This window comes from Zootoca vivipara, chromosome 13 (genome assembly GCF_963506605.1).
Source record: "Zootoca vivipara chromosome 13, rZooViv1.1, whole genome shotgun sequence".
NCBI classification, from domain to species: Eukaryota; Metazoa; Chordata; class Lepidosauria; order Squamata; family Lacertidae; genus Zootoca; species Zootoca vivipara.
This window is the reverse complement of record NC_083288.1, coordinates 3,419,345-3,442,882: the sequence shown is the minus strand read 5'-3', so window position 1 is coordinate 3,442,882 and position 23,538 is coordinate 3,419,345. Positions and strand designations below refer to the sequence as shown.

Sequence of the window (23,538 nt, the reverse complement as noted above, 5' to 3'; positions counted from 1 at the left end):
CAGCTATTTAAAACTTTTTTAAACAAGTGATGGAAGAGACAGGCAATATAAATAAATGTAGGGGAAGTTGCATTAAAGACCTTTAAGACTGCTATGCTATACACCAGGCATCCCCAAACCTCGGCCCTCCAGATGTTTTGGACTACAATTCCCATCTTCCCCGACCACTGGTCCTGTTAGCTAGGGATCATGGGAGTTGTAGGCCAAAACATCTGGAAGGCCGCAGTTTGGGGATGCTTACTATACAAAGTTCCCATTGCCAAACTCATTGAGGCTTACCTCTTATTAGACATGTATTGGAAACAGGAATTTAGACATCAAATGCAAACAGGAATTTAGTGGCTTGCCTCCATTGGTAGAAGCAGAACACCATTATTCAAATCATTACAAGTGCACTCTGTCCCTTTTCCTCCAGTGACACAAATCAGAAAATCCCATTTAACAGCAATTTTTGGCAGTGATGAGGAATTGCGTCTCCCCCCCCCAATAGTCTTGTGATCTACCAGCCAATTGGACCAGGGTCACTTACTGATTAGCGTAGGCCATAAAATGCCAGAGCCTGTGATCTTTCAGGTCAGGAGCTGCTCCTTTCTTGACTTTAATGGCAAAGGAGAGCTTATCCCAGGCGCTTATCCTGGGACAGAACAGATAGCTGGGATCATATGATATGTATGTGTGTTTGGGAGGGACAAAAGGGATGGGGATCAGTTGGACAGTCAGCCTTGTTCTAGGGACCATTGCTACTTGTCTCACATGAGTAGGAAACATGACAAACTGTCCATGTGCTGACAGACGCCACACAGGCAATTTAGTGCAATGGCACAAGAAGGCAGTGGTGTTTCTTGGGGTCTCCAATTTCAGCAGCACTCTGTTCCATGCCAAAATCCAGCCCCCCCCCCGCTTCTTGTGCTCCATTCTAAATCACAGTTGCGCCTGGTGCCCCTGGTGGTGTGCTGAGGCTCCGTGCCCGGTGTGACCAAACCGGTCCCCCCGCCCCTAAATCCGTCTCTGAAGAAGGGCCAAAGTAAGATGCCTTTAACTGGAAATAACTACCGTGTTTCCCCCTTTTTAAGACGTAGCCATAATATAAGACATAGCAGGATTTCTAAGCAGTTGCGCGATATAAGCCATAACCCGAAAATAAGACATAGTGATAGACCCTTCCCCCCTCCCGCCAGCCAACTCTCCCCCATAAAAATCTCTCCCCATTTTACTGTCGCTCCAAAGACACGCATTTCTTTTAAAAGCTTGTAAAAATGCACCGTAGAGCCGTTCCTGCAGCCTCGTGATTCCCCCTCCTGTTTCTGTAAGCATTTTTTAAAATACCTGTAAAAGGATTCCAAAATATTTTTTTTTAGCTAGGCTGTGTGAGCTCTGCTTGCTTGGTGAAGAGGAGAAAAGTGGCATTTGCGGTGGGGAGAAGATGAAAGCACGAGGGAAAAAAGAGGGGCGATTGAAGACGCTGCCTTCCCCTTTAGGGAGAGACTCTGTGTGCGCGTCTCTCTCTCTCTCCCCCCCCCCCCGCCTCTCTCTCTCTCTCTCTCTCTCTCACACACACACACACACAGCCCACCTCTCGCTTCCCCCCACCTTTCCCCCTTTTAATAGCCTTTTAAAAAGTGAGGATTCTTTTTTCTTTCCATTGCTTGTCTGTAGAGCTTCCCCTTTAAGGATTTGTACCGGTACCGGGATCGCTGCCGGTGGCGCAGTCCTTGCCTTGGGGATTAAGGACTTTCCCCTTCTCGCTGTTTAGGAGCTGCTAAACACTGCCCTACACCCTACACAAAAGTTAACATTTTGTGGGTAAGAGAAACACGGACGGGTTGTTAGGACCAGCAGATTATCTCACCCCGCTTTCTGCTGGCTCAATTGCTACTTAATTGCTACCATTTACCATCTTAATTGCTGCTCAGCTGGCTGCTTTGTTTTCTACAGTATCTCAGCCGGTAGCCTCTTTGCTATCAGTGCTACAAAGTGCTACATTGTTGGAACTTTCGCTCTTAAGTCTTGGGCAGTTGGCTGGCTGGTAGAGATCCTTATTTGCTTTAGTATAGGCTACTGCTACGACTGCATCACACAGATAGATTCCATTATACTGTACTGGTTTAAATTTAAGAAGCTCCAGTGTAGCAGATTGCTATTAAGTGAGTCCCCACCTGTGAGGGGAGAGAGAGAGAGCAGCCCTTCGGAGGAGCTCCTTCCCTCCCTCACGAACATCCCAGGGCCAGGGAGAGAGGGCTGGGCCAGCGATGCACACACCTCCCTTCCCTCAGACTCCCTCTCATGGAGCTTGGTGGTGGCTGTTGCCCGTCATTTTCTTTCAGTCAAGAGTCCTGCCCCGCAGGGAGACAGGGAGCAAGAGGGGCACTGCTCCTGATGTAATAAAAATACCGGTAAGACATTCCCTGAAAATAAGCCACCCAGTGTTTTTTTGAGGAAAAAAAGTGATAAGACGGTGTCTTAAAATGTGGGAAAGACGGTATATGGAGCTATCTCTGTGGGCAAGATGCAGTATAGAACCCTGTACAAAGGCTTATTGCGCCCTAAACAAAAACACCTTTTGGCGCCCCCGGCTAGGGAGCTCTCGGCGTCCCCTCCATAGGCGGGAGGGGCGCGAGCGCGCGCCTTGGGAGGGCAGCGGTGGTGCGGGGGTTTTGCGGGGCAGGCTCGGCAGCACCCCCTCCATTTTCGCGCCCGAGGCAATGGCCTAGTCCGCCTAAATGGACGCACCGACCCTGACAAACATGGTGTGCACAAAGAGAGAGAGGAATTACAGAATTAGATAGCTTTATGAGGAAAAAGTGGTCTTTCCTATTAATACAATTTTTAGTCAATACAAGAAGATATCTGAGGACAATAACACACTCCACAATGGAAAATGAGACTTACATGTCTGAGAAAAGAGTGGCTAACCCGCAGTGGGAAGTCTGTGCAGTGTTCCAGTTCTTTCAGGAAATACAGACAATGGAAGTCATACAGCTTTTCCAAATTTCCAAATATGATATTCCGCTTCCCTCGCAAATCCTGAGGTAAGTCAATCCTTTCCATTTCTGGGAAATAGCTGTTGATGATATAGCCTAAAGATCTGACATACTCCCTTTCTGTTGTGATCATCTCATCCATTATGTGGTTCACCTTACTGTTGAAAGAAACAGAAGAATTGCATGGAACACAGACAGCAATGCTTAATTAGCAGTAACTTAAGAATTTAGCATCACAGGATGGCTTTGGTGAACCAGTCACACCTATAAAGACATGGAAATATATTGATGACAAAATGCATACATGTGATGACATAAAGCAAGACCTGTGCGCTGCCTTCTGGGGAACTCCTGATTCATGGATTTCCTTTTGCATCTTACTCGTTCTGAACTGAAGACACTTCTCCATCTCTGGGCCTGTAAGTGGGAGTGATTCCCAGGAGTAATATTGTACATTTCTCACTTGAGAAATCATCCATGCAAAAAATCAGGGTTGCCTCATTGGCTGCTAAACAGTTATTGCAGTGTGCTAATTCTGGCAAACCTCTACCAGCAGCCAATCTTAGTTCTTGCAGGCTCTTTTAGGCTCTTATCTGCTGCCATACTTTCCCACTCCACCCTTCCCACTGATAAAAAGAACAGGTACACTCTGATAGAGGAGGGCTTATCCACCTCAGATGCTGTAGAAGAGCAGTAACTAGCCAGGAAGACAAAATAATTTTCTCATATAAAAGAGGCTCCCCTACACAGTACAGAAACGTTTCCTATTACATCTGCAAAACTATTATGACCTTTTCCATGTTTACATTCTACTGCAAAACAGAAGAACATTCCAGAGATGATGTACAGCTGCTTTCTCATGAATTTCCCCAAACAATACAATATTCAGCACACGGGGAGTCCCTACTGGGAAAACAGGCCTGAGAGTGAACGATTGAAAGGCAAGCAGTGAGGAAAAGGATTTAAAGAACTACTGGCAGTGGGATTGCTGATTTCTTTTTCCCTGGATAGCAGACCCCACTGCCATACTGCACACTGCCTTTCAAACTCCCCAGTTTGCTGTGTGGCATACGGTATACATGTATTGGCGGGAGGGGGGGGGCTGTCAAGGGCTGCCACTAGAGAAAGCCCAAAATCCTCCTTATTTGACTCTCAGCCAATTAAAGCAATTTCAGCTGACTATTTATGACTTTAGTTGAATGTTTATAAATTAAGTGAATCTGTATACAGTTGCATGTACCAAAAAGCAGTAGTTCTGAGACAGAAAGCAAACTTTCTTTGGGTTTATATGATGCATACATCATCTTAAAAAACACCTTCCCTCCTGTGCGATCTGAAAGGGACGAAGGCCCCCTTTAAGGCAGCGCCTGCTATCTGCAGTCGTGTGCGATGCCAGGGGCTCCAGGTTCTTACCCAGGGTTTGTTTCCTTTGGAAATGAGGCACAGCAGAGACAGTGGTGCCTTAATGATATATGGATTAGAATAATAATTGTTATTATTTATTATTGGCCAAGTACATTTTCCAACATACTTGGAATATCACCTTGCCGACAAAGGTCCGTATAGTTAAAGCTATGTTTTTCCCAGTAGTGATGTATGGAAGTGAGAGCTGGACCATAAAGAAGGCTGATCGCCAAAGAATTGATGCTTTTGAATTATGGTGCTGGAGGAGACTCTTGAGAGTCCCATGGACTGCAAGAAGATCAAAGCTATCCATTCTGAAGGAAATCAGCCCTGAGTGCTCACTGGAAGGACAGATCCTGAAGCTGAGGCTCCAATACTTTGGCCACCTCATGAGAAGAGAAGACTCCCTGGAAAAGACCCTGATGAGATTGAGGGCACTAGGAGAAGGGGACAACAGAGGACGAGATGGTTGGACAGTGTTCTCGAAGCTACAAACATGAGTTTGACCAAACTGTGGGAGGCAGTGCAAGACAGCAGTGCCTGGTGTGCTATGGTCCATGGGGTCACGAAGAGTCAGACACGACTAAACGACTAAACAACAACAACAACATTGCAATGTAAACATATACACACTGTTCCACTCACAATACAAATAAGCAAAGAAACCCACCCATAATTGACCTCCCCTTCAGCTACACATCTACAAATTTAACAATTTAATGGCACAAGGGAAAAAACTGTTCCTGTGCCTGGCCGATTTTGTATATGAAGACCTGTAGTGACGTCCAGATGGGAGTAAATCTAGCAGATGATGACCGGGATGTAAAGGATCTGCTGCAATTCTCTCTTCTCAACTCTGGTAGCCTAGATTGTCTCTATTGTAGGCACACTAGCACCAATTACCCTTTCTGCAATTCTTACAGCTCGTTGGAGCCTTTTCTTGTCTGTCTTGGAGGCTGTACCATACCAAGCAGCAATAGAATTACAGAGAACAGTTTCAATGATGCTTCTGTAAAATTGGATCAACACTTCCTGGGGCAATTTAAATTTCCTTAGTTGATGCAAGAAATACAACCTCTGGTGGACCTTTTTAATAATACTATTGATGTTGCTTGACCAATTTAACTTTTGAGAAATTATAGAGCCCAAGAACTTAAAGGACTCTACTACTACAACCATGTTACCAAGGATGGAAATTGGCGGCAGGACAGAAGAGTGCCTTCTGAAATCAATTACCATGTCAACTGTCTTTTGGGCATTTAGTACCAAATTATTTCTGGTGCACCACGAAACAAGATGGTCTACTTCCAGCCTATACGCAGATTCATCCTACTCCTGGATAAGCAATAACTGTTGTGTCATCAGCAGATTTCAAGATCTTAACTGATGTATCAGTTGAGGTACAGTCATTTGTGTATAGAGAGAAAAGCAGTGGGGAAAGGACACACCCCTGGGGAGCACCTGTATTGATGGTATTGTTGCTCGATATAATTTTCCCCAACCTCACCTGCTGCCTCCTGTCCGTTAAAAAGCTGTATATCCATCAGCAAACAGGGGCAGGTACATTAAGATGAAGTAATTTAGAAAACAATTTAGATGGGGCAATAGTATTAAAAGCTGAGCTAAAGTCCACAAACAGAACTCGCACACAGGTCTGCAAGGAATCCAGGTGTTGCAGGATGTAGTGCAATGCCATGTTGATTGTGTCATCTACTGACCTATTAGCTCGATGAGCAAATTGCTAAGGATCCAGCAAGGGATCAGTAATGTCTTTCAAGTAGGCCAGCACTAGTCTCTCAAATACTTTCATTACCACAGATGTTAAAGCAACCGGTCTATAATCGTTCATCACACTGATGGAAGGTTTCTTAGGTAGAGGAATGATGACAGAATGTTTAAAGCATGAAGGGACTCTACACAACTCCAAAGAACGATTAAATATATGTGTGAGAATCGGAGCCAATTGTGCCGCACACACTTTCAAGCAAAGGGGATTCACACCACCTGCACCTGGAGCTTTTCTGGCCTTCTGTTTCTGTAAAAGGCTCCGTACATCTTTTTCCCAGATTGCCAGCGGGGTGGTTTCAGAACAGGTTGAGGTGGTTATTGATACCTCTGGCTCCAACTGAATGGCACTAGTTGATAATGCTTGACTTTCGAACCTGCTATAAAACTGATTCAGGTCATTTGCCAATTTTTGACTCTCTGGAGCAGAAGAAGATTTTCTCTTATATCCAGTAATATTCTGTAAATTCTTCCAAAGTGTAGCCGAGTCTCTGTTTGAGAATTGAGTCTGCAGTTTTTCACCATAAATTCGTTTTGCCACTTTAATTTCCTTGGTCAGTGCATTCCTAGCTTGGTTGTACAAAATTCTATCTCCTTTCCTATGAGCCTCCTCTTTAGCATATCAGAGTTGCTTTAGTTTTCCTGTAAACCAGGGTTTATTATTAATGTATATGCGCAAGGTTTTAGCAGGCACGCATAAGTCTTCACAGAAACTAATATATGATGTCACAGCATCTGTAAATTCATCCAGGTTATTTGAGGCCATTTCAAAGGTGCTCCAATCAGTGCAATCAAAGCAGGCCTGAAGCCTAAGCTTTGCTTCCTCCGATCACCTTTTCACTGTTTTAACCCCAGGTTTCACAGCCTTTAGTTTTTTCTTATGTTGGAATGAGAAAAACCATACAGTGATCAGACGAACCCAGGGCTGTGCGAGAAACCGACCGGTAAGCCCTTGGAATTGTAGTACAGTGGTACCTCGACTTACGAAGATGTAAGTCGAGGTCTTCGGATGTCGAAGCGCCTGTTCTGTGCATGCGTGGAGCGCAATTTTGCGCTTCTGCGCAGGCGCGGAGCGCAGGCGCAGAACGTGCGCACGGCAAAAAGACTTCTGGGGTTGTCGACTTTGTAAGTCGAAACCTTCAGAAGTCGAGGCATTTGTATGTCGAGGTACCACTGTATAACAGTGATCCAATATATTCTTTTCCCTGGTGGGACAATTTACATATTGTTTATATCTGGGCAGTTCCTGAGATAAGTTTGCTTTATTAAAATCTCCTAGTACAATAAGTAGGGAATCTAGGTATTTCCTTTCCATACTGATAATCCTGTCTGCCAAATCTGCTAATGCCCAACTAGTGCAGGCTTGAGGTGGAATATAAACCCCGGGCAAAATTATTGAGGAAAACTCCTGTGGAGAGTAAAATGGTTTACAGTTGATAAACAGTGCCTCCACCTCCTCACTACAGGTTTTCTCCAGCACAATAACATATTTTGTTATTAATGATCTATGGATTATTTACACATATATACAACCTGAGCCTATGCTGGAGGGATTCAAAGTGTTACGCTCCAAGCGGGTCCCTTGCTTCTCCCATACGTAGGTACAGCAGCCTTGGATCCAAAACAGAAATCTGCCATCCTCTCTGCCACAGTTCTGCTAGCAAATCACTGTCCACTGCAGGCATCCCCAAACTTTGGCCCTCCAGATGTTTTGGACTACAATTCCCATCATCCCTGACCACTGGTCCTGTTAGCTAGGGATCATGGGAGTTGTAGGCCAAAACATCTGGAGGGCCAAAGTTTGGGGATGCCTGGTCCACTGCCATCCTAAGAATTCTGGCCTTTTGTTTCCTGCTAATGAACTCCACACGGAGGGGCTCACATCGCTCTGCTGTCCAGCAGAGAGCTACTGCTTTGTTTATCACCCATCTCCCTGCCCCCCTTTGTTTGCATAACAACTCAGCCATTCTCAGGCTTTGTTCCCCTAACAACCACACTCAGTGCTTGGCAGTTCAAACTCCCCCAACCTTAATTAATTCTAACCTTTATTGGACCCAGGAATTTAGGGTGTCTCACACCCCACAAATTCATAACACTACTTATTTTAAATATATATTAATCAAGGTACCTGTTTAGTCTAGTCTATCAAATGTGCTATTTAATGATATTTACCCTGATTAATTGATTAAACAATGATGTTCTGCTCCTTAAGAAGTAGTTGTGCGTGTAGTTGCAGAGCTGTTTGGATATTGGCCAACAGATTTTGCATAAATAATAATTATACGGTAGTCCAACCATTTTTGCAGAAATGCCAAACTTCTGATTTTGGTCCCTGATCACAATACCAAGCTATTTTTCTTGGAAAAGGTAATTCTGGCAGATCTCTGTACTGAGTGGATACAGATAATTCAACCACAGAGGAATGAGAAAGACAGCTTAGAGCCTCCACTAATCACACAGTAAATCAATGGTTTTCTCTCAAGTCACACTAGGGCAGTGTTTCCCAACCTTGTGCCTCCAGATGTTTTCGGACTACAATTCCCATCATTCCTGACCACTGGTCTTGCTAGCTAGGGATGATGGGAGTTGTAGTCCCAAAACATCTGGAGGCACAAGGTTGGGAAACACTGCACTAGGGTACCTGGCACACAGTTTAAGTAAAACTGGACAATGCCAGTATAAGTGGCTCAAAACCCTTTAGAGCAGGCATGTCAAACCTGCTAGCAGGACCAGTGGTTGGGGAAGATGGGAATTGTAGTCCAAAACATCTGGAGGGCCGCAGGTTTGATATGCCTGCTTTAGAGTGTCACCTAATCCATCTCTTCACTTAAATATATGCTATGTGGCACCTTTTCCCACACATTGGACCAGGGTGCTGTACCTGATTAATGCGACAGATCAGCCTAGGACAGTATTTATTTAGATTTGTTGCACTCAAGTATTAGACGTGCATCTGCCACTGTAGTTGTCATTTTAGAGTCTTTTAAATATGTCTCTTGTTGATGTAACAGAAATAATAAACAACCTTAACAATAGAAGAAATATTTTGGGTCATTAACAAAAACAGGAAGTGTTTAATCTCATACATCTAGAGCAGTGTTTCCCAACCTTGGGTCTCCAGGTGGTTTTGGACTACAACTCCCATTATCCCTAGCTAGCAAAACCAGTGGAGACAACTGGAGACCCAAAGTTGAGAACACTGGAGCACCAAATCAAGAATCAGTACCTATAAATAAATTTGTCAGAATGGGGAAATGCTGTGGAATAGTCTCTCTGCAGACCAGTAGATAAAATACAGTAGTTTGAATTGTAGTCTTCTTAACCTAGGTTGCTAGGAGAGTGTGATTTGGAGGACAGTGGGGAGGGATGTCCCCTGCTTAACACTTCTTGCCTATGCTGCCCTCCCCCAGCCCCTATTTCCAAGTTCGTTTTCCAGCTGCATGCCTGCCAAGGCTTGAGGAAAGGCTGCAGCAGGAGGGTTCAAAGAGGAACTTAGAACTTCAGGTGCATCACCTCTGATTTTGGGGCTGGGAATAACTGGAGCCAGACCTAATTTATGGAAATGTAAACAGTTTTGGAGGGTGGTTTGGGTTTGAACAAGCCTAGCCTTAATCCAAATAAAATGGAAGTGCTGGGAAACTGGCCAGTCTGGGTGGAGATGTATTGCTGAACCTAGATGGGTTGCACCCCCCAGAAGGATGAAGTTCACAGGTTGGGTGGGAGCACTCCTGAATTTGACACTAATAATGGAAGCACAGGTGGTGTCAATGGCACAGAGTCAAGGAACAGAGCCTTCTAGCTGATGGCCCCATGGTTGCAGAACTCCCTTCCTACAGAACTATGAAGCTACAAAAAGCTACTTCAGTGTAGTGCAGACCTTCAAATGTCCATTGAAGGCTCATTTCTTCCAATCTGACTTTAACATTTTTTAAAAAATGTGGTTGATTCCACTTGGTGCGTTCCTACAGTTCTGGATTCTTATGCTTTCTAAAATGTCACATAATTATTTTTAAGTTTCAAATGGATCTCAGCTTGATCTCATTTAGTTGTATGCTTTCTTTAGTTGTATGCATTAAGACTATGCATTGAAAAGCAGAATATACATATGCTAAATACTTTGTAAAAGCAGAATGGTGCACCATGATTCATTTAAATGACATTCCTTATTTTATTAAACCAAACTTGGATTGAATGGTATCAAATGAAAATTACCTTTAACACAAAGTCTATTATTGTAAGAACTTGTTTTTGGTCCAATCAAGATGAAAACTCACATTATTTATGAATAAACACAATGTCAAAAGGGATATTCTTTCCTTTAGTTGCTGGCAAATTTTCTCCAAATCTATATATATATATATAAATGGTGAAGGTGCATGTGTGTTATTCCCCACTTTTCTCCCACAAGCACTTACCCGATCGTCCTGAAATTTGGCCACAACCTCAGAGTCACATGTGAGCAGGTAATCATGCACTTACACTGACCAGCTGACACACCAAACACAGGTAAAAACATGGATTTGTGTTCCACAAAATTGCGCCCTCCAGTGGACATTCAACGAACAATGGACAAACATACCCCCACAATCCCTCACGCCCTGGAGACCACACCTCCAACAGAGAGCAAACCGCCCCGAGACAAAGCCGCTCCTCAGGGAACCAAGCCCGCCTCGGAGATCGCACATCTGAGAACAGGCCGCTCCCCAGGGACCCACGCCCGCCCAGGAGATCACGTACCAGCAACCCCCTCCCCCCTGGCCAACCCCACTCCACACACACCCCACCGCACAGATCCCACCCCCGCTGATCCCTTAACCTCCCGTGACCCCTCCCCCCGCGCAAGCCCACTCCACACACCCCCACCCCACGGATCGCACCCCCATCGATCCCGCCTCCTCCTGAGACCCACCCCTGCCCCGGAGATCACACCGATCCACACCCCCACACCCACGGATCCCGCCGCCGATAACGCCACCACCCCGGACCAGACTGCCTCCACAACAGCCCTAGGCTTCTCCAAACTACCTCCCGCAACCCCTCCCCCCGAACAAGACCACTCCACACACCCCCACCCCACGGATCGCACCCCTGCTGAACCCGCCGCCTCCCAGGACCCACCCCCACACCGGAGATCACACTGATCCACCCCACAGATCCCACCACTGCTGATAACGCCACCCCCACGGACCAGGCCACCTCCACAACAGCCCTGGGCCTCTCCAAAAGACAAAAATAAATGCCTCACTTCAAAACGTTAGCTAGCTTCTTCCTTTCTTCATAATTTCACACTAAGCCAAACAATTATTTAGCAAGCCTCACAGGCCACATTTAGAATATTGTGACCACTTTGTTCCTTCCTTGCTCCTGCTGCTGCAGCACTACTAAAAACGTTTTACATTTCAACCTGGACTTTTGGTTTCTATCTCCCAAGCAAACCAAAAGAAGGAAACAAAACTTCCCTACTGTTTGTGGATTGTTTGGAACAAGACAAACCATAAGTCTGGGTTCCACATATAATAAACCATGACTTAGCTTCTTATAGCAGCAGGAACAGTGCAAAAATCCGGTTACAGGTTGGCTTAATAAAAACCCTGACATATGTCCTACAAATAAACACAAAATAGATCGTGTTTTCCTGATACAGCAAAACTTTATATTGCAGGGGAAAGTTGTCATAATTCCAATCTCAAAAGGGGACGACCCGGGGGTGGTGGGAAGAGGCGGTGTGATACGTCTGGGACGAGACAGGTAGGGGGAAATCACAGGGAAAAGCCGGGGTGGGGGGAGGAGGGGGTGGGATATGTCATGGATCGACACAGGGTCGTGGCAGTCACAGGGATTAGCCACAGCAACGCGTGGCAGGGCCAGCTAGTTGTTCAATATTTCTACTTATACCTAATTAACAAATTTGGCTTGTTTACTAGACCACTGGATGACAGCAGTATTGTTCATGAGATCACTGAGTCTGGCAACCCCATCAGAGTTATCTTATCCTACATCGTCTAGTTAAAATCCATTGCTCCAGAGAAGCGGACACGGCGCAATGGATTCAAGCTACAAGAAAGAAGATTCCACCTAAACATTAGGAAGAACTTCCTGACAGTAAGAGCTGTTCGACAGTGGAATTTGCTACCAAGGAGTGTGGTGGAGTCTCCTTCTTTGGAGGTCTTTAAGCGGAGGCTTGACAGCCATCTGTCAGGAATGCTTTGATGGTTTTTCCTGCTTGGCAGGGGGTTGGACTGGATGACCCTTGTGGTCTCTTCCAACTCTATGATTCTATTCTATGATTCTAAAATTCATTTGTAGGTGAAGGGAAGCCTGTCACAAGTGTTTCATTGTTGCTTCTGATTAATCTAGGAACACATTTTGACACTCTCCAATTCTGGTCACAAATGAAAGAAGTTAATCTAAATTGGATTCAGCATCATAAAAATGGAAGTCTTGCCCAAATAAGAACAAAAGGAAACTTTGGCAAAAGAAATGCAAGAGATGGAAAGAATCAAGAAGTGCTTTGTCAGAAAAATTAATTGCAACAAGATTAACACACACACACACACACACACACACACACACACACACACACCAGAAGCAGAAAACCAGCTGGGGAGGTAGTTGGATGTCAAGTAAATTAAATGTATGCTAGAAGACAAGATTTAATTAAAACAATGCATTCTTTGTATCTGGTCTTCAGCATGGAAGATGTAGGGCAGGTAGTTTTGCCTGAAATGACATTTTCAGGGAGTCTGAAAAACTGAGGCAAATACTGAAGTCAAGAGATGAAGTTATAGCACTTACAAACAAATTAAAAATGAACAAATCATGAGGTCTGAGAGTTCTTAAATAACTCAAATCTGAATTTGATAGTCTTCTAACAAAATGTGTAACTTGTCTGTAAGATTGCAGAAGGAACTAGGACATTACAGGCAGGTTAGTTTAATGTCTGCACTGCATAAAGTGGGAGAAAGAATTGGCTGGTGTCTGTCTGTCTGAGAGAATTGTGCCTTTGAGGGTAAAGTCAAACTGCTGGAGAGTTAAAGCGCCTGCTGTGGTTGTAGAAACCGAAACAGGAAAGACATGTTTTGCTGCAGCTGGGTCAGAGGAAGGTGTCCGGTTGCGCCGCTGCAAGTGTACCATGACATTTCTTCTCTCTGTGCTCCTCCCAGTGGTCATTCCTCCTCTTGTCACTGCTGTGGCTACCTGACCTCGCTGTCTCCAAGTGGTTGGGGTCTGCAAGGGATTCCCCAATGGGGCTAATGTTGCCAGTCTTGGTAATTTTGTCTACCTGGGCTTCACCATAACCAGGAACCTCTCCACTGATGCTGACCTGGACAGGAGTATTGGCAAAGGCAGCAATGACTCACCTCTCCAAAAGGGTATTGGAAAATGTGGTGCTAATGGAAAAGGATTGTTAAAGACAGCCAGGCGTGCAGAACAACTCATGCTGAGCTTCTGGAAAGGGAAGTCTTGGAGTTCCTTAAATGTCAAAAAGCATGTAAATAGCGGCAATTTGCAGAGACTGTCAATGTGCTGTAATAAGTTTGCAAAACATTTTGGTGATAGAAATGCTTGCATTCCCTTTGACTCTGGATTAAAAGGAGATCCAAGTTGGCAACCGCCTGATTTTGATGGAGGGGTTTCTTCTTGTTTGGCCTGAGGATGTGGATAAGTTGCTTGGAGGAGCAATACTTGCTAGTTGGACCTGTGTCTATCCTAAAACTTGACAGAGGGAGACAGGCCAGTTGGGTGGTGGAGATTGTAAATGCTTCCTTGAAGGACAGCTGTGCCCTTGAGCCTTTTAATGAAGCAGTGGTAAGACCTTTGTTTAAGGAATTGCAACTGGATCCCAGCTTCCTAGATTATTTGGAAGCCTCCAATCTTTCTTTTCTGAGTAAGGCCACAGAGCAGGTAGTAAAAACTCCTTTCCACACTTTCTTGAATTAAGCTGTTTATTTGGATCCTTTCTAATCCGGAAAGGGCAGCAATTGAGGGTGAAAAGACGGTGAGGAGCGTGGAGACCTAGTCTAGGAGGAACAATGAGGATAAGTGATGATTAAGTGGCAATATGACAGCCATATCCAGATATTTGAAGGATTACCACATAGAGGATGGGCCAATTTATTTTCTAGTGCTCCAGAGGGTGGGATTTGAACCAATGGATTCAAATGAAAGGAAAAAGTATTCAGACTACATGAACTGTAGAGTTGGAAGGGACCATGAGGGTCATCTAGTCCTCTTCATTGGAGGCTTTGAAGCAGAGGGTGTTCACCTACCTGAGACAATGCAGAAGTGGATTTCCTACTAAGCAGGGAGTTGACTAGATGATTTCTGAGGTTCCTTTTAAGTTCTGCGAACCAGCTTATAAATCATGACCTTATTCTAAGGACTTAGTGAATCCCAGCTTAGTGAAATCTGGGAAGTTCAGTCTCTGTCTCAGAAGGGATGTAGGCACTACAGAAACCTGTCTGCCAGCGTGTCTGTATGCACCACAAATGGGGAGAAAAGTATAATTGGTGATGTAACATGATAGCTTTTCAGAAGATGTCCAAGTTAGAGCCTTCCACTGACCCAGGACATATGTACTGTGTAATCCTGAGAGCTAAAATACAAGCAAGTCAGTGGCATCAAGACATTTGACAACATCCCAAACACACATCAGCTTCAGATCTTGGATGGAAGTGTTAGCGACAAATTTGAGCCTATTATGCGCATTGTGACTGTTTTGGACCTTTGCAAGTGTTCATGTGTGCACCAAAGATGTGCTCCACCATGTATCTGCAAGACAAGCAAACTGAATTGCCGTGAGAAGTGCAGATACGGCAGCAATCAGGACCTCTGCAACAGAAACAGTCTAAGCTACATTCCCGTACTATTATCTCATGCTATAATGGATCATTTACTGTTTATACTGGATTTATATTGGAAATATAAAATTTAGCACTCAGCGATGCTGATTTTTGACATTGATTGGACCCAAAACAATTTCTTATACAATACCTTTCATTTGATATTCTGCAACCCTTATTTGGTGAAACTTTATGAAAATAAAGCATGGCATTTAACTGAATCACCCAGAATCACTTTATTTCAAATGTTACCCACCCCCCTGCCAATGATGCGTGTTGCCCGCCATCAAAATTCGTAAGCTGCATGCTCCGACAGCAAGAAGACCTGGGAATCTGGGAAAGGGGGATTTCCTATCATTGCCCTCTGCAGCCCTCCCCCTTTGCTACTGTCAGCCTCCTCTGCAGAAGAGAGCAGGGAGCCAGCTGTGAATCAACTAGCCTTGTGAGAAGACCCCACCCACTCTGAACTGAATTGATGCACGAAGACCTCCAGTGAGGAAAAGTCTACTATCGTACTAGATTAGTTTAGCAATGGAACTGATTTCCTAGAGGTGTGCTGGGCTCTTCCTGGAGGTCTTAAAGGACAGGATTGTTGATCACATCTTGGGGGTTCCATACCTGCCAAGTTGCTGTCAGAGAAATAAGGGACCGGGCGGAAATAGCAGACCAGAAGTAGCGCTGCCGCCATTTTGGAACTGGGTGGAGCATGCTCAGAAGTGACTTTTGATGCTGCTTTGCCCAGTTCCAAAATGGCCGCCGCGCCAGAAGTTGCACTGCAGCCATTTTGGAACTGGGTAAAGCAGCATCAAAAGTCGCTTCTGAGCATGCTCCGCCCAGTTCCAAAATGGCCGCCGCACCAGAATAAACTGGGGGAAAACAAAAAAAATCGCTTTTTCAGCTAGGAACAGCTGGAAAACGGGGATTTCCCAGGGAAAACGGGAGACTTGGCAGCTATGGGATTCTCCAGCTTCAGATTTCTTGCACAGAGCCTACAAGGCTCCTCCAATTCCATGATTAACCTGGAGACATACAGTAAGAACGAGAACCAGCTTCAACTTGAAAAATGAATGTCTAGTCCTCATGGTTGCCAAGGATACCCTTGAAGGCTATGTCTACCGTAATAATGCTCCACAGACGTGAGCAATACAGGTACATGTGACCAATTTGGGGATCCTTGAGTAAGAAGAATATGTGGCTCAGACAACATACTTCCCATGTTGAAAAGGCTGGATAACAGTCTGTGCCAAGAAAAGAGAAGTCGGATAGTGTAAAACTGAAGAGGTCCACAATGGGGGAAAGGTTTGAAAAAGGAAGAAAGAAGCAAAGAGAATGTGCTTGTTTGTTTTATTTACTATGGGAAGCAGACTAACATAATGAGTGCTAATGTGGGAGGCTGTGCATCTGTAGGTCATGAAAAGAAATGTTTTGGAAAACATGATTGCTTACCTGTAACTGCTGTTGTTCTTCAAGAGAGGCCCAAAATCATACATCAGGGTAACCAACCACATAGGCTACTTGGTGGAAAACCCTTCTAGAGCCATGTCACATTGGTCTGTGTCAGCGTTTGGCATCTGTGGCAGATCCTTATCAGTAGCGTGGGAGTCTCCTGTCTTTTCAGTGTTCCTTTACCAGAGCCAGTTGCCTGCCTTCTGAATGAATTAGGTTCTTTTACCCCATGCACTGTCAATCCTTTTGGGCATGGGTGGCTCAAGAGAAGAAATTTCAGCAGCCAGGTGAGTGAGAAGTTTGGCATTCCTCTTGGAGAGTTTATCCTCCCTCTTGGAGAGAGACCTTAAAAGAGGCTATTGATTGAGGATATGAGGATATGAGGCTTCTCTCTAAATATATCACATCAACGTTTCTGGGGTTAAAAGACGGATCCAGCAAAGCACTGTCCAACCTCAGTCTGGAACACTCTGCACTCCAACAGTAAGAGGGCACACCACTTCATTGTGGAATAAGGAAGTAGGGGAGGTCTTTGGGCCATAACTCTTAGCATGGGCAATGCTGCAAGACATACAGAACTCCCCTTCTGCCAGAGCGACAAGGGAACCTAGTAAAATAAATGGTGAACTGTACGTGTCCTGCCATGAAAAGCAAAACAGTCCAGCTTCACCTCCATAAAAGAGGCCAATTTCAAATGAAGGTCCTGCCATTATCACTCGGATGGTGTGTGAGAGGCCTCTCTTTTAGATTGACTTATGATGGTATGTGGAAGGCCTCTTCACAACACTAATTCTGCTTTAGAAGGGTTTTCCCCTGAAGGTAGCCAGTTTATTTGGACACCTATGTGTGCAAATTTGGTAAAGATCCAGTTCAAGAAACATATATTAGGGGAAGCAAGGAAGCTCTGAGTGCTTTTATGGTGGAACAATATTTTAAATGCAGGAAAAATAGGTCAGTATAAAAAGTAATATATTGTGATTACATCTGATAACTGAACTAGGGTATCAGAGGCAGTACAATTTTCCATCTTATTGTTATGGATGTTACAGCATAAAGTATTTTAAATGCAACCACTTTCATATCAGCAGCCCCCTTACCCTTTTGTTCTTGAGGAGGAGGCAAAGCACTGAAAATGGTAACTCAGTGTCTAGTCAATCCTTCTAGTCAACTTGTGAACATTTGACTGGCATGTGTTTTAAGGTATGATCATTGGCTGATACATGGAACTAACAGCACTCACAATTTAGGAGAGTCTATGCTTCAAGTATATACATCAAATATTTATACTCTATTTACTCAAGTCCAATGCTCCATTGAATTTAATGTGCACCTCAATGTTCAAAAACTTGAAACCAAGAAAAAACATTTGCTAGCCAATGTCAAAGAGCCATCAAATCTAATGCGCACCTTAATTTTGCAACGTAATTTGGCCAAAAAAGGTGCACATTAGATTTGAGTAAATACAGTATACACCCTATAATTATAACTGCCAAAACCAACAGAGGCTTAGGAGGAAATGTTAAACTGCTCTCAGATTTCATTGTGCAGGCTAAAACACCACAGAAAGAATCACATTACTAAAGCTTTTCTATCTGATGGTGTTCCTGCCATGTAATTATCCCCATTCACTTCAATGGAAGGGACACCTGCCTCTCTGCCCTTGGCAGATGGTACATTTCCATGGGCAAACAAAGCCCAGAGCTGTAAGCGAGGGCTTGATGTTTTCTCTTTTCTCTCAGCAGCACTGACTTATTTACCTACAACAGGCAAATTTAGGTCAATACTGTAATTCAGTGCTGCTGAGAAAAGAAATGGGCACTGTAATCTTCTGGACTTGTTGGTATCTTTAATTTTACTCCAAGAACAAAATAGACCACATATTTAATGCCTTGAGCTCAGATTCAAAATTGATTGTTGAAAGCTGCCTTGAAGTGTCTATGGAACCACACCTGGTCATATATAAATCTTAGGAAATTCAATAAAAATAAGGATGACAGAAGAATCCTGCAATGTGTTGCTCAGTGAAGAGTACAATGTTACAAACAAGATTTTTGTCTGTTGCTCAGAAATGAATTTCACCTCCATTGAAGATCCTCAGAACTTGACCCGCCTAAAACACTTACCTTTAATCACTCTCAGTGATTAAAGGCAAGGAAGCTAATTGACTCAAAAATGTAATCAGCTAACAATTCTACTGAGAATATGTTAAAATATTTACAGCACTTTTCAGGCTGTTTGTTCACCGGAATGGATTCCGTTGCTGTCATTTCTCACCTTCCCCCTCTTTTTCTCTCTTCTTCATCTTCTGCATGGTGGATTCTTGAAGGAGATGATAAACTGCGATTTCGACAAACCAAAGGGCTTTTGATATTGGACCGCTGTGTGTTTCTCTTTTCTGCAGCAACATTGCTGGCTACCTCCAGGCCTCTTATGTAAACTCCCGTATAGCCATGATGATGCAGTTCACTGTGGTTACTCTCATGTCGGGTCAACTCAAAGCTCTGTGTCTTCTTCATAATCTTCTTCAGCGGATGTCTCCGGTGGCGGCTGCTGGTTGTCTGGATTGGTTCCGAACAGCAGATAGAAATGTTGTCCAAATCCTCTGAAACACGGCTAGTCCTTTGAAACCTACCCAAGAGTGGAGTAAGAGTTTGTGAAACCGAAGGTTTAACAGAAGAAGAAAATGGATCGGTGTTTTGAGCAGCATCTTCCTGATGTAAAAAAGGCGACACGTCCACAGATGGGCTGCTACCTTGAAACAGACCGAGTGACTTACTGTCATGAACGTTATTGGCAGTGCTAGAACCAAAGCCGGAAGATTGGCTTTGTTGTGTTGCAGTTTTGCTGCCCAGGTTATGACCGTCCCTCTGGCCAATCTCTCTCAGAGTACTGCTGGGCCCTTCTTTACGGGTACCTTTAATTGCTTCTGAAAGGACCTCTTCTAAGTGGTGCCTGGTCTGCTGGCATTTGAGCCATAAAATATTCCATTGTTTTAGTTCCTCCTTGTTACCCAGAGCAATAATCACCTCACTGACTTTCTGAAAGTTCTCGGCAGAAAACTTTGTAGCGTCTTGGTGGTAGCTTTGCAAAGACTGAACTGCTGGCTGAGAATACTTGGCTTCCACTGAAAGCTTTTCAAGAAACTCGTTACAGTGAACCATCCACTTGGACGCCTGGATGATTAGTGGAAAAGGAGAGAAAGAAAAAAGAATAGTTAAGTGGAGGACATGGATTGATTGGCTGATTTTACTTATATGCAGCTTTTCCACAATGAACTGTGCCCAAAACAAGCTGTTGAGGCTGGGCAGTTACGTCATTACTGGGGTTGTGGTCTTGCCCCCAAGATCCTAGACTGCAGAAACTGTACCCTGTCTCTCAAGAGTAAAGAAAAATGGCTCTCTCTGCTGTACGTATCTATCCAAATCCACCCACCATATTCTGCAGCATGGTAGACTGTGAGCTCTGAGATATGAAGAGTAATCTGTAAGGAAAGCTGTTTTCATGGAAAGTCATAGAGCTGGAAGGGACCCAAGGGTCATCTAGTCCACCCCCCTGCAGTGCAAAGTCATACTGCAGCAGAGCAAAGAGCATGCACACACTTCTGTGATCTACTTCTGAATATAACATGTAGAGTGGTGTAATATGAAAAAAAAAGAAAATAGAAATATTCTTACTCTTTCATAAAATTCATATAGCTTAAGCAGCTTCTCCAGTTCACTTCTCCTTTTCTCGGTTTGAATTGTGATGTTACTCAGATACCTACTGAAAGCCTGAAATTCTTCTTCAGATTTTAATGAAGAATGCTCCTTTATGAGCTGTAGTCCTTTCTGGGAATATTGCTGTAACATAAAAAGAACAACTGGTCTTAACTGAAGTGTACTTTTGGGAGTGGGGCGTCGTATCCAACAGAATGGAATGGGTGCCCTGTCGCAAGACACTAGACAGGAGCAAAGACTTGTGGGAAGTAGGCCGGACTCCCTCAGTTTTCTGGATTTGCCAAACAGAAAGTACCAACAGAGTCCCTAAAGAGAAAAAAAATACCTGCCTACTTCCCACTTCCTTGGCTCCGGAAATTTCTATAATAAAATCTCTAAATTGCTAAGTATCTGAAAGGTAAGGAAACACAACACAAGGAACTTGACGAACTAGCACTCAAGGTAGGCCATACCCCAACAGTGTATAGTAGAGCACCTTAGGGTGGGGTCCATTGGATATGATGCCCCACTCCCAAAACCATACTTCAGGTAAGACCAATTGTTCTTTTTAGTTTGTAGGGCGTCATATCCAATGGAATGGGACATACCACAGTGGAGTCACCAATTCAGGCGGGTCCCATCTCTGCAATACACTGACTATAATAACTGTTGGAGCACCGTTTGACCAAGGGTCGCCTCACCTGAGGACAGCTGGTCCAATTTGTAATGTCTGTTAAGGTGGAAGATGATGACCAAGTGGCTGCCCTACAAATGTCCAACATGCACCAGAACATGAGATGGACAAGGTAATTTAAGGGAATAATAAGACATGAAAATATAGACCTTAATCCACCTCACTAAGGTTGTTTTGGAAAAATTAATCCCTAAGGGTTAAAGGATACAAATATGTAGAGACCACAAAAATGCTGATGTGAAGGAACTGGAACTATAGCTCCCATAGAAAGAAGATGATGAATTGAAGACCAAACGGCTTGAAGACGAAGTTTGTTTTTTGGTAGAGAGGAAGGGACGAAACTATCAGGAGGAACCAAAATGAACCCAGCAGTTGGAGACAGACTTTTGCCAGGCAGGAAGAAAGCTGGAAAGATGACCCCCCCCAAATGGGATGAAGACCCGTCACTGGTTTCATTGTTTGATGTCTCTGCATTTGAGGAAGTCTGGAACCGTTGGAATCCTTGTTTCCCTTGAAAACACTGACAAAAAGGCAAAACTTTCTGCCACAGTGGCCGGAGCGGGCTACTTCAGAGTAACGACTCTACACAGCTCTGCATTTTATTCTTTTATTGGTGCTGCGTATTTACAGTGCTGAAGTCATTGCTATATACACGGAGCCATGTGTTCAGTCGGGTTCAGAACCTCCGAATGGCTTTTGGCGCGTCTTTCTCCAACACAAAAGCTTTGGCAGACCCATCCTCTTTCCCCTCCTCTTTCTGCGTAATTCCGGAGTTGGGGGGATGGGTCTCCCCCCCTTATTTGCCCCTTCCTGTCCCACCTGGGACCCTGGCTCCTCTACCTTGCCTGAGCCTCGGACACGACTTCCTGCTTCCCCACTGGAATCGGAACTCTCTCTGCTTTCCCCTGTGCTCGGGGATGGGCTTGAACTCAGGAGGGGAGGGACTTCGCGATATCCCCTGTCCCTCACATCCACCCCCCTCCCAAGCTCTCCTTCTCCCCTCCCCAGATCCCCCCCAGGTGTCGGTGACGACTGGAAGCCTAAGAACTCAGTACTTTCCGAGCCCGTTGGTGTGAACACCTCCCCCCAGTCCTGCGAGCCCCCCCCTTCCGCCTGGGAGGACGGGAATCCTAAAAAGTCCGTGGCGTCAGAGCTGGTGGGGGTAAAAATGTTCTGCCAATCTGCTTCTTCCTCTGACTGGGTGGATCTCGGTGACGCCCATACCTCGTCCTCTGGTTCCTCAAACTCCGCTTCCCAGCGCCATTGTGAACTGCTCTCCCGTGCTTCCTCCCCCTCCCCCTCCCTTTCCATGTGCCAGGGCTTGGGTCTGTGGGGAAAGAGGGCGTGAAATTCTTCTACCAGGAATTCCTCCTGTATCTGAGTGGCTGGGACCCATTCATTCTGTGACGGTGGAGCATCCTCCCATGCCATGAGGTACTCCAGGCCCCCCACCCCTCTCCGTGAATCAAGGATGGCCGTGGCCTCATTGAGTTGCTCCCTGCCTTCCCTCTGCCCCCCTCCCTCGGGGGTTTGTTCGCTGTCTCGGAGCCTGCTGCTTTCCCTGTACGGCGACAGCAGCAATCTATGAAACACTGGATGCACCCTCATGTCCTCTGGCAGTGCCAGCCTGTATGCCACCGGGTTTACCTGCTGCGTGACCGTGAAAGGGCCCAACCTTCTGGGTGCCAGCTTCTTGCACCTCCCTCTGGTGGGAAGGCCCTCCGAGGACAACCAAACCTTGTCCCCCACCCTGATGACCTCCCCCGGTCGCCTGTGGCGATCTGCCCCCTTTTTGTACGCTTCCTTGGCCCTCTCCAAGTGTTCTCTGAGCTGCTGGTGCACCGTCTCCAGCTCCTCTGCCCAATCCTCTGCCTGCGGGCCCTCCTCCTCCTCCTCCCCCTCCCTCTCCGGGAAAGATCTGAGGTCGCGCCCGTAGTTGGCCTTAAAGGGCGACACTCCTGTGGAGACGTGCACCGCATTGTTGTAGGCAAATTCTGCCAGTGGCAGGCGATCCACCCAGTCCGTTTGCCTCTGGCTGACGTAGCATCTCAGGTACTGCTGCAGAATGGCGTTGACCCTCTCTGCCTGTCCATTGGTCTGCGGGTGCCGAGCTGTCGACAAGCTAACCTCCACCTGCAGGAGGTTCATGAGCCGCCTCCAGAACCTGGAAACAAATTGGCGGCCTCTATCCGAAATAACCCTTAAAGGTAATCCATGCAGTCTGAATACGTGGTCAACAAACAGTTTGGCTGTCTCTTCTGCAGAGACCGCCCTGGCACACGGTATAAAATGGCACATTTTGGACATAAGGTCCACCACCACCAACACTGCGGTCTTGCCCCTGGATGACGGCAGGTCTGTGATGAAGTCCATTGACACTACTTCCCACGGCCTGTGCGGGGTGGCTAATGGCTCCAGCAACCCTGCTGGTGCTGCTCTGACCACCTTTGCTCGTTGGCAGGTGTCACAGCCCCGTACATAGTCTCTAACATCTTCCCGCACCCCTGGCCACCAGAAGTGTCTCATGACTAGGTGAGCGGTTTTGTCCCTTCCAAAATGACCCGCCGTTGGGTTGTCGTGCATCTGCTTGAGGACCTTACGTCTAAGCTGGGTGGTGGGCAGGTACAGTGCACCCTTGTAGAAAAGCAGCCCCCTGCGGTCTGTGAAGTCTTTTGCCTGCTCCCTCCCCC

The 23,538-nt window shown here is 45.4% G+C and overlaps 1 protein-coding gene across 1 annotated transcript in view; it reads right to left on the bottom strand.

Annotated features, from left to right (window-relative positions):
* Nucleotides 1-23,538, bottom strand: part of PLEKHG4B (pleckstrin homology and RhoGEF domain containing G4B) — a 92,922-nt gene that overhangs the window by 16,431 nt on the left and 52,953 nt on the right. The window contains exons 13-15 of the mRNA XM_035134775.2: nucleotides 20,134-20,298; nucleotides 18,734-19,632; nucleotides 2,890-3,139 (exon numbers count right to left, since the gene is read on the bottom strand). Coding sequence (XP_034990666.1) covers nucleotides 2,890-3,139; nucleotides 18,734-19,632; nucleotides 20,134-20,298 — 1,314 coding nt within the window. The remainder of the gene's footprint in view (nucleotides 1-2,889; nucleotides 3,140-18,733; nucleotides 19,633-20,133; nucleotides 20,299-23,538) is intronic.